Below are 15,055 nucleotides of genomic sequence, written 5' to 3' on the forward strand. Positions count from 1 at the left end.
CCTTGTAATTGAACATTGGTGAAGCTACGTTACGTTATTAGACAGGCTTAGGGTAAACCGTCTGTTTCTGATTAATCATGGCTAAAAAATGTACAGGATTATTTTTGTGTAGACATTCTAAATTCTTCACAGAGGGCAGATATTGACAGTACTTTTGCCTCCATTCATCTGCATTCTGAATTCACTGTTTTCACTACACAGTATTGAAAAGTTCAGACTAATTCTGGCAAGTTGATGCCAAAACAAACTGAATGACATTTATATACACATGAATGCCAGCATTCAAGTCAAGAGTTGAATCCACACACTTGGAGCTGTGTGGTAGGATCTCTATTCACTGCACCATTGTGCCATCCAAGTTAACATCCATATCATACAAAAAAGTTGGTTAAAATGTCCTATAGACCCTTGGTTGTTCCTCTCTTGTGGAATGGGAACTCTTGAAAACTCTCTTCTGTCTGTTTCAGGGCCTCAAGCCAATGGACCACAATGGGCTAGCAGACCCCTATGTCAAGCTGCACCTGCTCCCTGGAGCCAGCAAGGTGAGCCACCTTTCATTTGTTGTTTCCCAGCTTTGCAGACTCAACCCAAGATAGATGTTTCTATATTCTTGTTATTATTACAAAATCAGGGACAACTAGTATAAAGGGATGAAACACAATGAAATTAAGAAAAGAAAGAAACATAAAGAGAAGTTATGAGTAGACTGGGGTGAAACAAGCAGGGGAAGATGGAAACATAGCAGCTGCTGGCTCAAACACTAAGTTCTGTTTGCAAGTCCAGGTTAGCTGATTCCTTTGAGTCACATCTTCTATTTTTTTTCCACTATTCCCCTCTTTTATACTGTGATTCCTTCTACTGTTTTGCATCTCTTCCTTCTAACTGCTGCTATTTTATTATCTTATAATAATCCATTTCAGTCTGGAAAAAGTGCTGCTCCCAATTGAAAGAAAAATAATTGAATGTTATATGTACACTAACTATGGAGAGGATGTGGAAGCCTGAATAAACAGTTGCATTAATAATCTATGGGGTGATCATCAAACAGAATTTAAAATTTCATTTTTCAAATGGGTCAACACAGTAGTGCAATGTGTAGGAGGACTGAGTCACAATTCCATTAGATAGGGCCCAAATCCCATGTGGAATTTGTACAGTTATTGTGTGGGCTTTTTATGAAGTACCCACTTCCCAAAGACATGCTGTTGAGTACTCAGTAATGGACTGGTGACCCATTCAGAGTTAGTACCTGCTCTTTATCTAGTGCTGCCAGGGTAAGCTCCAGCCACCTTGGCTGTGGACTTTGAAAAAGGCTGGAAGGCCAATCTGAATTATAGTCACTGCTCTGCTAGTTAGCAAAAACAAATACAAAAGTTATTAATTAGGAAAATGTAATTTTGTCAACTAAAATAATACAAAAATTAAAAAATGTCTTAAAAGTAGAAAAAATGAAAACAATAATTAATAAAGAAAAATTTAACTGAAACAGATCAGTTCTAAATGAAATCGTCTACATGCCACCCTTGGCATGTTACATGACGCAGACTGATACCTCGTTTTAATTATTTTTGTTAATTTACCACTTCCGTATTCCATCAATCTTCATCAGCCTTTTGTGTGACCTCTGACTCGGTGTGGACGCTTGTTCATTTGTTGCATGCTTCTACACTGCTGGCAAAGCAAAGTAAAATACAAGCACACTGTGGTGGTTGTGTTAAATCATATAAATATTTTCAATTTAGGGTTGCCTTTCCCAGCAGCCCCAGGCCATTTTTTGCAATATTGATTTCACAAAATTTGTCTGTCTGCATAAAGTGCATGTGAGAATGCATAGTTTCAGTATATACGAGCGAGGGCAATCCCAAAAGTAAGGTCTCCAAAGCGGTGGGGACGTAGAGAAACTGTTCGTACGGCTGTTGGCCACACTGTTGTCAACAGTTGTGATTGGTGCTTCCTCCACTCCGAAACAAGCATGCGCGGCTTCGCTGGGATGCTCAATCTTGGTTTGGCAGCCCTTGAAAATGGAGCTCCCGTTGAACGCTACCGCCAAGTGCGAAGTTTGCACAGTTATTTGATTTTTGAACGCAAAAGGCGTTAAACCGGTTGAAATTCATCGCCAATTGACGGAGGTGTATGGACAGTCGTGCATGGATGTCAAAAACGTTCGCAAGTGGTGTAGAGAGTTTACAGCCAGTCGTACTGAAATTCACCCAGTGATTACCACCTGTTCCCTAAGTTGAAAGAACATTTGTCCGAAAGGCGATTCTGCTCCGACGAAGAGGTGAAAGATGAGGTTCAACACTTCCTGAAGGATATGGCGGCGAGCTGGTATGACATGGGCATTCTAAAACTACCACAGTGTCTACAAAAATGCATCGACCGAAATGGCGATTATTTTAGAAAAATAAATAACTCTTTAACCTTTAAAATGATGTAAATATTATAGAAAATAAACGATTGTTTGTATTTCTAAAAAAATAGGAGACCTTACTTTTGGGATTGCCCTCATACATTGCAGCTTTGCTAAGAAAATTGAGTTGTGCATGACCCACCTACTGTTTGTGTTTAAACTGAGCCCCTCCATCAATTAATGTGTAACAACCGGCACCAGGTCACTGACACATCACTCCAGGCTAACTCCACTGAGGTTGCTACATTGTTCTTCACTACAAGCCAATGTTGTCGGGACTCTTTTTCTGACAAGCATGCCGCATTCTTTTTCTTTTAATTGTTTTTAGCATACTTGGTTCTTGTGTGGCTGTTCTGTTCTGAGAATAACTTGGCAGAGGAAGCCCGCACCTACCACCCTTTGGCCATGTTGTGCTTGGAGTGAATGACTTGCATTTACGTTAGCCTGTGCCACCACCACTGTAAGTACACCAGTCGTATTCCTGACCGGAACAGTGTATGCATTATGTATTCCACAGTGGACGTTTGAGTTTGCACCTAAAACATTCAGTTAGCCTGTGCAATGTGCTTTACTGTCAGCACTACGTGCAGACATGGCCATTGTATTCCTGGTAGCCATGGTGTGTGGTCGCACCTCTGCTTGCCATGAGAAGGACCTGAAGCCCAATTACGTGAATGAGTAAGCGTGTACCTCCAATTGTGAGGTTGCGTTACATGTGTCACATTATAAGCTCTTGATTAAGGCCAAGACTAAGAGTCAAGGCCCAATGGTTCATGAGTTTTTGTGTGACACATGGGCAGCCCTTTGCATTTTATTTAAACAGATTCACTATGAACTGTCGAAAATTGAAACATCAACAGTTCCATTTTAGAGTTACAGGATTTTCACATGACCAAGAATAACATGCAAGCATATGTAAATAGATTATTTTTAGTGAATTTTATTGCTCACAAAAGAAATCCAACAAATTGAAATTAAAGTGCTTTTGAAATAAATAGCTATATTCTTAAATGTATTTCACGTTAATGTAACAAGTGGCACCAGGACATACCAGTCAATTGATTCTTGCATTTTTTCATTATGCAGAGAGCCATGAACTGTCTCATTATCATGAGAAAATTGTCCTCTGTCACAGACAGTAAAAGTGCATTTTTCATGTATTAAGTTGACCGGTCTGCAAGATGTATGTTACACAACTTGACAACTATTAAGAAAGCTGTGCTTTTAGACTTGCAAAACAGTGTCTGTGGGGAATCTGTCAATTATGCAAACAACATTTATGGTGAGTAAAAAAAAAACTAGAAAAATATGATAAAACAAGAAAAGCTAAACTCTTGAAAATGCTAATAAACTGAAACTAAATAAAAACTAAAACTAAAAATATTTTAAAACTAAAACAACACTCAACAATTTTACTCCTTTGCAATTGCCATTCACTTTGCATTTATAATCAGTGCTATTATACTGGACAATAAACACAAACCCCTAAAACTTCATTTTTCAAACAGTGCTGTTTTTAGAGTGAATATGACTGTGTTCAGGTGTCAGGTGTAGTGCTAGTCATAATGTTTTGTTAATATTTTTTCTGTTTCACAATTAATTCATCAGATCTGTTTCCTTGGCAAGATGCACATTGCACCGTAATTCAATTATCTTTCAGGCAGAAAAATGATAAGTCATTTACTTCAATGGATGGCTTTCAGACGTGTGTGGTTTCTGCTTTTGGAAGAAACTTCAGCTTCCTCAGAATCCTTCGATAATCTAGACTTAGAACTGATGAATGGGTGAACTACTATGTTATGATTAACTAAATTGTACTAAATGTTGTCCCCACACCATTTTTCACATTTCTTTTCAAGGATTAACTTATTTTACATATTTGGGAAAAGGACCAAAGCTGTCAGTCCATTTTTCCAATTAGTAAACCCATTTAGTCCAAGTTTAGGGTTATGAAAATTGTATCCTGTTCCAGTAGTACTTGGTGCAACATAACTCACTTCTACACTCACACATGTAGTACAGGTGAAGGATGAGGAAACTCCAAACAGACACTGTCTAGTTCTAGGATCTGCTGTGAAATAGCAATGCTACCCACAGCACAACTATGCCACTGACCTAAGTTTTGATAATTCAGATAAATAAATGAATGACCAAATGAATGAATGAATAATAAGGAAATGTGATTAACATTTTTCTCAAATTGATTAGAAAATAACATCAGGCAATTGCATACAGTTTGCTGGTGCTGGTCATCTGTGACTTTCCTAAAATATCAGCACCTCATGTTTTCCTGATTTAATGCTAGAAGCCATTTGTGCAAATTCTTCTTTAACAGAAATCTGCTCTGCCCCTGATTTGCAGGTGGCACATACGGTATACCAGGAATATGGCTTGAGTGTTCATAGGCTGTTGTTTCAGCACCATAGACAGTTGCCCTAAGATGTAGAAAACATGGTTTGCTATATTTTCTATACATGTCAGTTAAGATTACACATATGCCTTTTAATTATTTATTTTCTCTTCAAGGCAAATAAACTACGGACAAAAACTCTTCGAAACACGCTGCACCCAGTATGGAATGAAACACTTACATATTATGGTATCACAGATGAGGATATGGTCCGCAAAACCCTCAGGTATGTTAGCCTCTTGGATTCTTCTCATATTCACTGTTGAAATAAGGTCATAACTCAAAAAAACATTCCCAGAATACAGAGTAATTCTTTCTGCTGTATTGCCAGAGGCTATTGATTTGCAATTAACTGTCAAGCCAAACTCAATATCAGTCCAGTCATCACTGGCAAACATCCAAGCTGCTATCGTGGAACAGAGCAAAAGCACTGCATGCAAATGATCGGTTAATGAGGAACCACTTAAGGAAAGGGACACAGTGTAACGGAAATGACTCGAGGGCACGGTCTCTTTCTTTGCCTTCCAGGTGTTGATCAAAAAATTTTGCTAAAGAGTGTGATAAGATGTATTAATTAAAAACCTAAAGAGTTTGGTTAACCCTTGAAATAAGATGCCAAAACAATTAATGACACTTTAGTCTCCAGCTAGGCAAATATGCATAAAATATTTTTGATTGTATCATTTTTTTCTAAACTGCCTGCAATGGTTGAGTGAACAGAGGAGAAACAAAAAAACAAATGCTTACAAGCCACATTTTCACTAATTGTTGTGGCAGATGGCCAGGGATCTTGCCTCACTGGGACACCTCGAACCTGGAAGGACCGGGAGAGGGGCAATACCTCCCTCTAGATGAAAAAAGGCAGCCCCCCCTGGATTCCATCAGGACTATGGAGCTGGGAAGCTCAGCCCTGTGGGGGTTTGCGGTCACCACCAGGGAGCGCCTGCATGGTTCCTGAGCCAAAGACAACAGCACTTCCGCCACACCAGGAAGTGCTGCCGAAGCAGGAACAATGTACATCCGGAGTGCTTCCGGGTGCAAGGGCAGCACTTCCGTCACACTAGGAAGTGCTGCCAGTAGACCATCACGGAGCACCTGGAGCAGATCCGGGGCAGGATAAAAGGGGCTGCCTCACTCCATTCGAGGAGCCGGAGTCGGGAGGGAGAAGATGGAGTTTGTGAGAGAGGAGTGGAGGCGGCTGAACAGAAGCACAAAGGACTGAGCCTTGTGGTTTGTGCACGGTATTGTGTGTGCAGTATTTTAAATAAATAGTGCATGTTTTTGGAACATCTGGAGTCCGTGTCTGTGTGTTGCCGGGCTGATCTTTCACACTGCGTAAAGATTAATTGTGCCTTCACTAAAAATAGTTAATGAGTTGTGCCAGTAAAGTACCTTGGGGTGATGCTCACATATACATAAACCAATGTGCTTATATTCTATCTTTATAATGTCAGTGTTACTCTTTATACAGTACTTGACAAAACTTGCTTTGTGTTTCCAAACAGGCCTCATTAATAAGAGTATTGGTTTCCTTAATTAAGCAGCATCTCACAGTCCTCTCAGTGAAGTTTCTGAAGAGCATACATAGCCCCTAGCATCACCAGCTCTCACTTATCAGAGCTTCTTCCTGTTAGGATTCAATCTCATTGATACCTTTTCACAAGGAGATTCCATTCATTTATAAATTCTGCCATTATGTTTCCATGAATCATGAAGGATCATGAAGAACCTGCTGTAAACACAACTTTGGTTTAGTACAAACTAGACAGAAAACTTGCTGCACTCATTAACTCTTTAATTGCTTGTGCATAAGATAAGACCTCCAGTCAGCACAACTGGAATTGACATTTCTTTTGCTGCCTCTCTTCTAAACCTCACTCCTACCTTTCCATACTCCTATTCAAAGGTTTATTTTCTTTTTAATGGGCTTTCCTTATACCTTCATTGTTTACCTTTATCTCTCAATTTCTTTTCAATCTAGAACAAAGTTGTTAGTAGTTCAGTTTTTTGTTCCAATCCAATTTCCTAATCAGAAGACAATTATTGCCATTGAAGCTCTTATTGCTCAAGCAAAATTTTTAGGTTTCATTTTAGTTCTCTCACTTATTAAGATTCCTCATCCTAAATTGCTTGTTTTAGTTTTTAAAAGTAGCAGTCAGGGTTTTTATTTGTTCTTCACTAGCAAAAAGATACAAATGTCAAAGAAACCAGCAGTTCCTCATCTAACTTGTCTCCATTTACACCTGTATGTGTTAAACTTGAACTATCTGCTTTAATAAAATATTTGGAAGGGTAACATAAGAAATAAAAAGTGAAGCACTGAGAATTACTAATCTGCTTTAGCCCACAAATCATTTGGATAATATCCTTGGAAAGGAAAAATATATCCAGAATGGGAATAACCTGACATGGCTACATATAACACTAACAAGCCATAATATTAAATCAGATCTATTATTGGTAAGGATTCGTTTCCAATTAGGCAATTGAGTTGGAGCAAATATCTGTGGTAACTGCAGTCCTCTAGAACTGACTTTGCAGACCCTCCTTCTAGAAGTCTCTCCACTCTAATTGGCTCCCCCTTTTCCTACCATTGAGTTCCATGATTAAGGGTTCTTTCTCCTTATTTTTTATTTGTGCTCCTTTTTATTTGTTTACAAGCTGCAAGTTTTAGCTTTCAAAGCAAAATGTGCTGAGGTACATAATGAAACACATGCACTCCATTTGTACCAAAATGGCTAAGCTGACCCACGCAGACAGGTTCACAGCAATCAACTGGCGAAAGCAAACTTCAATCAAGAACACGGTGTTATTTTAATCTCCTTTTCCCCACAGTTCGATTGCTCTGTATTATGCAAATTAAAATTATGTGACATTACACAGAGTAATTTTATTCCTTGTGACAAACCAAGACTTTTATGTGCAAAATATGCTCACATTCCCATTTTGTTAGGAGAAAATATAGAAGTTTGTGATTCTTATCACTTGAAATGTTGATATATTCCTCTTGTTGGTTATTAGTTTTGCCATTTAAATGAAAAAAAAACTATTTCATGCTTTCACATTAAAATTTAAATTTCTATAACTATCAGCCAGGCTGGGTCATGTTGTATGGGCATTTTAAATTATGGGTTCATACTGATCTTGTTTAATTTCCCTTTTAATATCTGTTTTTCCTGAGAAGGCAAAGAATTTTTTTTTTGTGATTGCAATGAATGGTAAACGTTTTGATCATGGAGCTCAATAAAAACAGTCCAGCGTGTATGCCTGTTGCTGTCACTCACTCTTAACGTATTCAGACATCATGTGCTGTTGTTCATTGTGGTCCCAGCCTAGCTAGATAACCCAACATTCACCACATTGAACCCTAAATGGGTTATAAACAGTGGTGGTATGAAATGAGGAAGGTGGTTGGCTTCTAAGAAGGCAAATCACAACAGCAAGCAGCCTGAATCTCTCAAAGTGAATACAAGAAAAATGGAGACCCTGATCTTCCACCTCATCAACTCAGACAGTACAGTACAGTACATTCTATCTGATCCTGCCTTGGACCCTTCACTTTTTGGGGCTCCTGTCATATAAACTTATACAGAAAAATGTAACCCCACTTTTTGCTGATTATATATTCACCACCCATATTTGCTACACGTGAACCATGTTGGAAATAACAATTTTCAAACACTGCATCAAATAAGGTTGAGACAGAATGTGGAGGTAGCTTTGTTCACATATACAGCATATATGCAATAAGTTAGCCACAACTGGGGAGCTGAATTATTATTATTATCATTACTGTTATTAATATTATTACTATTATCATTATAAAATTCTCAAATCCATTAAATATTATTATATAAATGTATTATTATTATCGGCTGTGTAATAGCTGCTGCTTAATGGATATTAGTTACGCTGGGTTTGAGTCCTGTGGCCAGCTGTCATCCTTCTTGCGTTTGCACATTTTTCCTGCATCTGCATGACTTTTCTTCCTGGTACTCTGTATTTCTTGGTGAGACTGCAGTTAAGTTGCTTTATTGGGCTGTGAGGATGAGAAGAAGGATGTTCTCTGGGCACAAATGGATGAAGAGCTTAGAGCAGTACAAGAGGGAGAAAATGTGGTTGTTGGTAGTAATCTAAATGGGCATGTGAGAAAGAGTAGAGATGATAGAGAGGTTACAGTACATGGAGGGTGGGGAGTCAGGGAGAGAAATGGGAATGGGAGAGGATAGTAGATTTTGTCATAGAATCTGATTTTTTTTAAAGAAAGTAAATTAGTTTGTGACTTATAGTAGTTGGTGAAGGGAAAGCCAAGTGTAGAAGATCTCATTTGAAAGACATAAAGAATTGTAATTTCATAAATGTGGAAAGTGTTCCAGTGCAGAATAAAGTGGTGGTGATGGACTGGAAGATCAGAATCATCAGAAGAATAAAAACAGACCAAGCAGCACCAAGGATAAAGTAGTGAAGATTAGAAAAGGAAGAACTTAAGGACAGATTTAGGGAGAAAGTTTTAAATGAAGCACAGTCATTTGAGAGTGTGGAGGAAAGGTGGGAGAAGAATAGCAAAGATGTTTTACAGTAAGAGCAAGTGAAGAGGTATTGAGTAGGATGACAAGAAGGAGCCAACCTGGAGACATAAAGACATGGTGGTGGAACAGAGAGATGCAGGATGTAAGTAAGAGGCAAAGTATAAATGGTACCAATTAGGAAAGAAGGAAAATAGAGAAATACGAGGGATGTTCAAAAAATTTCCACACTTTTTTAACTCTATTTATTAAGAATTTCAAAACCAAATGACATCACTTTTCTACATATTCACCTTCCATTGCAATGCAATTTTCCCAGTCACATGACACTCTCAGACACGACCAATTACTACTCTTCCCGCCTCCACCGTTTCCAATGAAAATATAAAAGTGCAGAAACTTTTTGAACATCCCTCGTATATAGGAAGACAAACAAGGAGGTAAAGAGGGATGTGGCAAGAGCCAAGGCACAGGCTTTGGAGGAGGTATTTGAAAAATTGGAGACAAAAGAGGGAGAGTGAATGATTTTAGAATAGCAAAGACTAGAACAATGGCTGGTAAGAATTGTAGTCAGATAAAGCAGATGAAAGATGAGCAAGGTGTGATCTTAAATGAGCATAACGCTGATGTCACACACACAATGAAAATTTGGGAAAGGGTTGTAGATAATAGACTCAGGGAAGAGTCCGTACCTCTTTGTTCTGGTTATGGAAATGCTGAGTCATGGGATAAAAGACCAGTCCTCCTGGTGAATGCTTTTTGCTGATGACATTGTGTTGTACAGCACCAGAAAAGAGGAACTGGAGAAGAAGTTGAAAAAATGGAGAAGAGCTTTGGAAGACAGAGGAATGAAGATAAATAGAAGAAGACAGAATGTATGAGGTTTAATGATGATCAGGATTCAGAAGTTAGCCTGCAGGGAGAGCTGTTGAAATGAGTGGATACATTTAAATATCCAGGATCAGTGGTAGCCTGAGATGGAAAACTACAGTAGATGCAGAGATAACCCATAGAGTGCAGTGTGGATGAAACAATTGGAAGAAGGCATCCAGAGTATTGTGTGATTGAAGAATTACAGCCAAGGTTAGAGGTAAGGTTTTTAAGATAGTTGTAAGACCGGCATTGATGTATGGAGCTTGAGATATGGCCAGTAAATGGAGCACAAGAGAAGAAGGTAGATGTATCAGAAATGAGAATGTTAAGATGGATGTGTGGAGTTACCAAAAAGGACAGAATAAAAAAGGTACAAGAAAAGTGGGAAAGATATGTAAGGAAGTACAGGAAAGTAGGTTGAAGTGGTATGGACAAGTAATTAGATGAGACAATGAATATGTTGTCAGTGTGGAAATGGAAGAGAACGAAAAAGCAAGAGAGGCCAAAGTGGAGATGGATGGATAAAGTTAAAGAAGATCTGAAGGAAGAGGGTCTGTCTGGGGAGGAGGTGCAGGACCAAGCTGTTTGGAGATGGTTGATCAAGCACATCGACCCCACATAGACGTGGGAGAAGATGAAGAAGAAAAAGCAGGCACAATTCTGTGTTTCTTTCCATATCCCAAAAGACTACCATGGTAAATTAATTGCCAACTCTAAATTGGCCCAATTATAAGTGTAAATGTGGGTGTATGCAATCAAGTGCTTTGTGATGGACTGGCGCACAGTCCCAGGTTGTTTCGATCTTGTGTCCAGTGTTGCTGAGATTGGCTCTGGTATTCCTCCAGCAACCTTGGATTGGATTAAACAGTTTTGAGAATATTATTATTAGTACTGTAGTATTATTATTATGCATTATGCCAACATGTTCTTTGCATTTCCCTGAGTCCTACCTTCCTTCTGTCCCTTCCTACAAGGTTCACACAACTGGTGACGGATCATTTAGTGTTGCTGGTCCAAAACTGTGCAATGTACGCCTTTTAGCTTGTGAGCATCTATTTCTTTTATCTCTTTTAAGATACAGCTAAAAATGTATCTTTTAGATAAGCTTCCTTTTGCTATTAAACACATTATGTACACATTTTATTTGTATTTGTATGTTTGTAAATATTTCAACATGTGTGTGTGTGTTTTTTATCTCTTACTTTTGTCCTTAGTCTATTATCTTTATTTTGCTGTGTTTTATCTTAATCCCTTATACAGCGTCCTTGGGTATCTTGAAAGTTGCTTTTAAAGAAAATGTTTTATTATTTTTATTATTATTAAATTATTGTTATTGTAGGATTATAATGAACTGACAAGCAATCTGGTTCTTTTCAGGAGGAGATAAAGCTACAAAATCTGAAACAAAAAATGGTTCCTTTGAGACAGCATGCAAGTGGCCAATGCACCCCATGGCTGATAATGATAATCTCTCAGTGTGTACCACTGTCACATTTGCAGACACTCTCCTTCTGTTCCATTGGACTTGAACATTGTTGGAATCTCTTTAAATGACATTTTAATTGTCAGCTGTGTTTTGCTCCTCTGAGACTATAAATGTTAATTCTGAAAAGTTATTAAAAGCACAGTGTCTGCTCTTGCTGGAAGTAATTGCTTCACTGCTTCTTACTTTTTCATTTTGTGAAAAAAAAAATAATCGTGTTTCGATACAGCTATTGGTTTGGAGAATTTGAGTGTTACTGTTTATCTTGCAACTAAAAACAAAACAATCAAATGGCATCCTAACCGTCTTAAAGTCAGCTTTTAATCATAAAATGAATATACATGAGCAAAAATATAGGAGCAAAAAAGAAAGGGGACAGAAATGATAGGAAGAGACTAAAAAGTTTAGAATCAAGCTGGAGAAGGTAAAGAATAGGGCCAAAATGAGAGACAAGGAGCCATGTTTTAGGCCATGGTGTTGTGACCCAGATTAACTCTACTTGCATAAAGCATCTTTTTTTTATCATTTTCTCACAGGATCTCTGTTTGTGATGAGGACAAGTTCCGTCACAATGAATTCATAGGAGAGACCCGGATTCCCCTGAAGAAGCTAAAACCCAACCAGACCAAAAATTTCAACATCTGCCTGGAGAAGCAATTGCCGGTGAGAAATTGTTTATCATTTTAGTATATATTATGGTGATAACATTTGAACTCTGACACTAATGTCTCTGAAACGTAGCTGTTAATTTTGTTTTTTTTATTCTTTTTTCATATGTTCTGGCTATTTGATTTTTCCTCCAAGAAGAAGATATTTGAGAAGTAGAGGCATTATTAAGGCAATTTACAGGGCACACTTCCAACAATGGCCTTAAACAGTTTGAATATAAAAACATAATTCCCTATTTGCCTAACTCCTTTCAAAAATTTTTTTGAAAGTCACCAATTACTACTCACTAATATGGAGTGGTAATCTAACATTTATGGTTAAGACTGTGAGGCTGTTATTCTGTTACATTTTTAAAGTAACACAGTGACCGGTGAAGGGATCAAAATCATTTGAGGGCATAGTTTTTCATGTCAGTATGCTCGGCAACTACTCTGCTCAAGATGCCACGCTAACTTGTTTAAAATAGCAGAGGCCTGGTATAGAGAGCTTGATAAGCAGGAGTTGTAGTGAGGCCCAGGGCTTAATTTGTAAATCACTGGGTACTGCAGCTCATAGTGGCTGTCTGGATGAGGAAAGGGAATGCACTGACAACAGCAGTTTGGGGACTGGAGTGCAGTGCAGATAATGTTGAATTATGTCTAGTAAATACATGAAATCCATGTTATTTACACACATATCTGCACACATAAAGTACTGTTGTTTTTCACTTGGATATCTTACCATTTTAAATTATCCACATTATGTGCAGCAAACACATGTTGAAGGTTACGTTCTACTCAGCCTCATTTGATGCAACTTTGTCCCCCGTTGCCTCTTAACCTCCATGTCAGCATCCATTCCCACTGCACTAGAAGCAGGTGTGTGTTTGTTTTATTTAACTACACTGGCCTCACAGTTTATTCCTTTTTGTGTGGCTTTCTGCATTTTTACTGCACTTTTTGTCTTTTTCAAATTAGCCAATCGATAGGAGAAAACATAAACATATATACGTGTTTAAAGTTTAAATAATGTCTGTGTAATAAAACTTGTTTATTTAAAAATTATAAAACAAATTTGAAATCATAGGGTCAGGAGCTGAACTCTGAAACACATTAAGCGCTGCTGAGACCTAAAGAATTTGTAGGATGAACAGGACTCATCATGAGTATGAGAAGACCCAGAGTAAAGTCCACGTCACTTTACATGACTTTTCGCCATGATTTTCAGTCAAAGCCTTCATAATCATCGGGAGTTGTGGACAGTAGTGGAGTGTGACATCCTCAATGATTCAATAAGTGCACTGTAAGAATATACAATAGCATAAAACAGGGAAGTTGTTGTAGTGGGCTCTACTGTGTGTGAGAGTTGACAACCAATGAACACGAAGTACAGTCAAACAGAAGAGCCAATTACATCTTGTAACGGAATAAAGAGACAGCACAGATAAAGGGTCGGGGGAATTCCCCATATAATGTGGGACGGTCCAAGTAATCTGTTCAAACTGATACCACGGTCAAAAATGCAATAAATTGACATTTGACAAACAAACAAGGTTCCACAGGATTTTTATGGATACATGGCAGGAAATGAAGTAAGCAGAGGAAGTCATCTACAAGAGCCAGAATGGCAATTACCCTGGTGGACCTCCAAAATCTGCGTTCTTTAATCCTTCATTTTTCTGCTGAAGAAGAGAGAAAGGCATTATGTCCATTCGCGCTCTGTTGGTTCTGTTGGCTGCCCCCTATTCGTGCGTGTGTGACAATCTGTATAAAAAATTAACTGAGAAGATGAGAAAAATGGGACAGCAAAAATATTTATTTCACATTTTGACTTTGATGTTCCATGTCAGAGAAAAGAAAGAAAAAAGTTTTTTGGATACCTAAATGTGTCCAGCTTACATTACATTTGCAGCATTATATAAAATTTGAGACTGTGCTAGAAAGTCTTTAGGGAGTCATGAAATCCATCATTTCCTTCAATTCCTAGTAATGCAATCTGACATCCTCAGGGTAAAGAAATCCAGAATTGTATTTGTCAAATGTAACATGCACTCCAACTCAAAGTCATGTAATGTAACATCAGCCTAATGGGGTAGAACATTGCTGTGAGATGCTATGGTGATTTGGTAAGCTGAGATAAGACGTATCAGTGGTACTGACCAGCAAACACAATTTAAAATTCTATTTACTTTTGGGTAGAGCTCTGTGACAGCTTCTTAGGTAAAATGCAACTGTAAATTTTACAAATTACTAATTGCAGAATTTGTACACATAAAGACGCAGATTTGTTAAAACACATAGAAAACAAAATAAAAACTGATTAACATAAATGGAAGTCAACAATATCTGTATATTAATCATTGAACTATGGCCAGTTGACATGACAACAGAGGAGAGGAATACAAAAACTTCAGAGAACATTATTCTCGGAGAAAAGAAACCCTTGGGGGGGGGGGGGGTCCATAATCAGTTGTAAGAGAGAAAGTTAAAGACAAACACAGGCATAATCAGAATCCTGGAGACCTCAGCCAACTAGCTGCCCAATCCTTCTGGGCATTCTACAGTAGAGTCTGTGAAGGGCCATCCAGTCTGACAAAAGAATCTTTCCATCTGATGATTCCAAAGCTCCCAGTATCTAAGATGACTTTTCCAAGGACCTACTCAGGGGTCGGTTGTGTTATAAAAATGGAAGCTGTTTGGGGATAA

General features: G+C 38.2%; 1 protein-coding gene across 2 annotated transcripts in view; it reads left to right on the plus strand.

The window, feature by feature from the left end:
* The window catches only part of doc2b (double C2-like domains, beta), a 462,393-nt gene that overhangs the window by 393,020 nt on the left and 54,318 nt on the right, over window positions 1-15,055 (plus strand). For both annotated transcript variants that reach the window (XM_051930789.1, XM_028807125.2), the window contains 3 exons: window positions 468-542; window positions 4,937-5,046; window positions 12,239-12,365. In XM_051930789.1, coding sequence (XP_051786749.1) covers window positions 468-542; window positions 4,937-5,046; window positions 12,239-12,365 — 312 coding nt within the window. The remainder of the gene's footprint in view (window positions 1-467; window positions 543-4,936; window positions 5,047-12,238; window positions 12,366-15,055) is intronic.

This window comes from Erpetoichthys calabaricus, chromosome 8 (genome assembly GCF_900747795.2).
Source record: "Erpetoichthys calabaricus chromosome 8, fErpCal1.3, whole genome shotgun sequence".
NCBI classification, from domain to species: domain Eukaryota; kingdom Metazoa; phylum Chordata; class Cladistia; order Polypteriformes; family Polypteridae; genus Erpetoichthys; species Erpetoichthys calabaricus.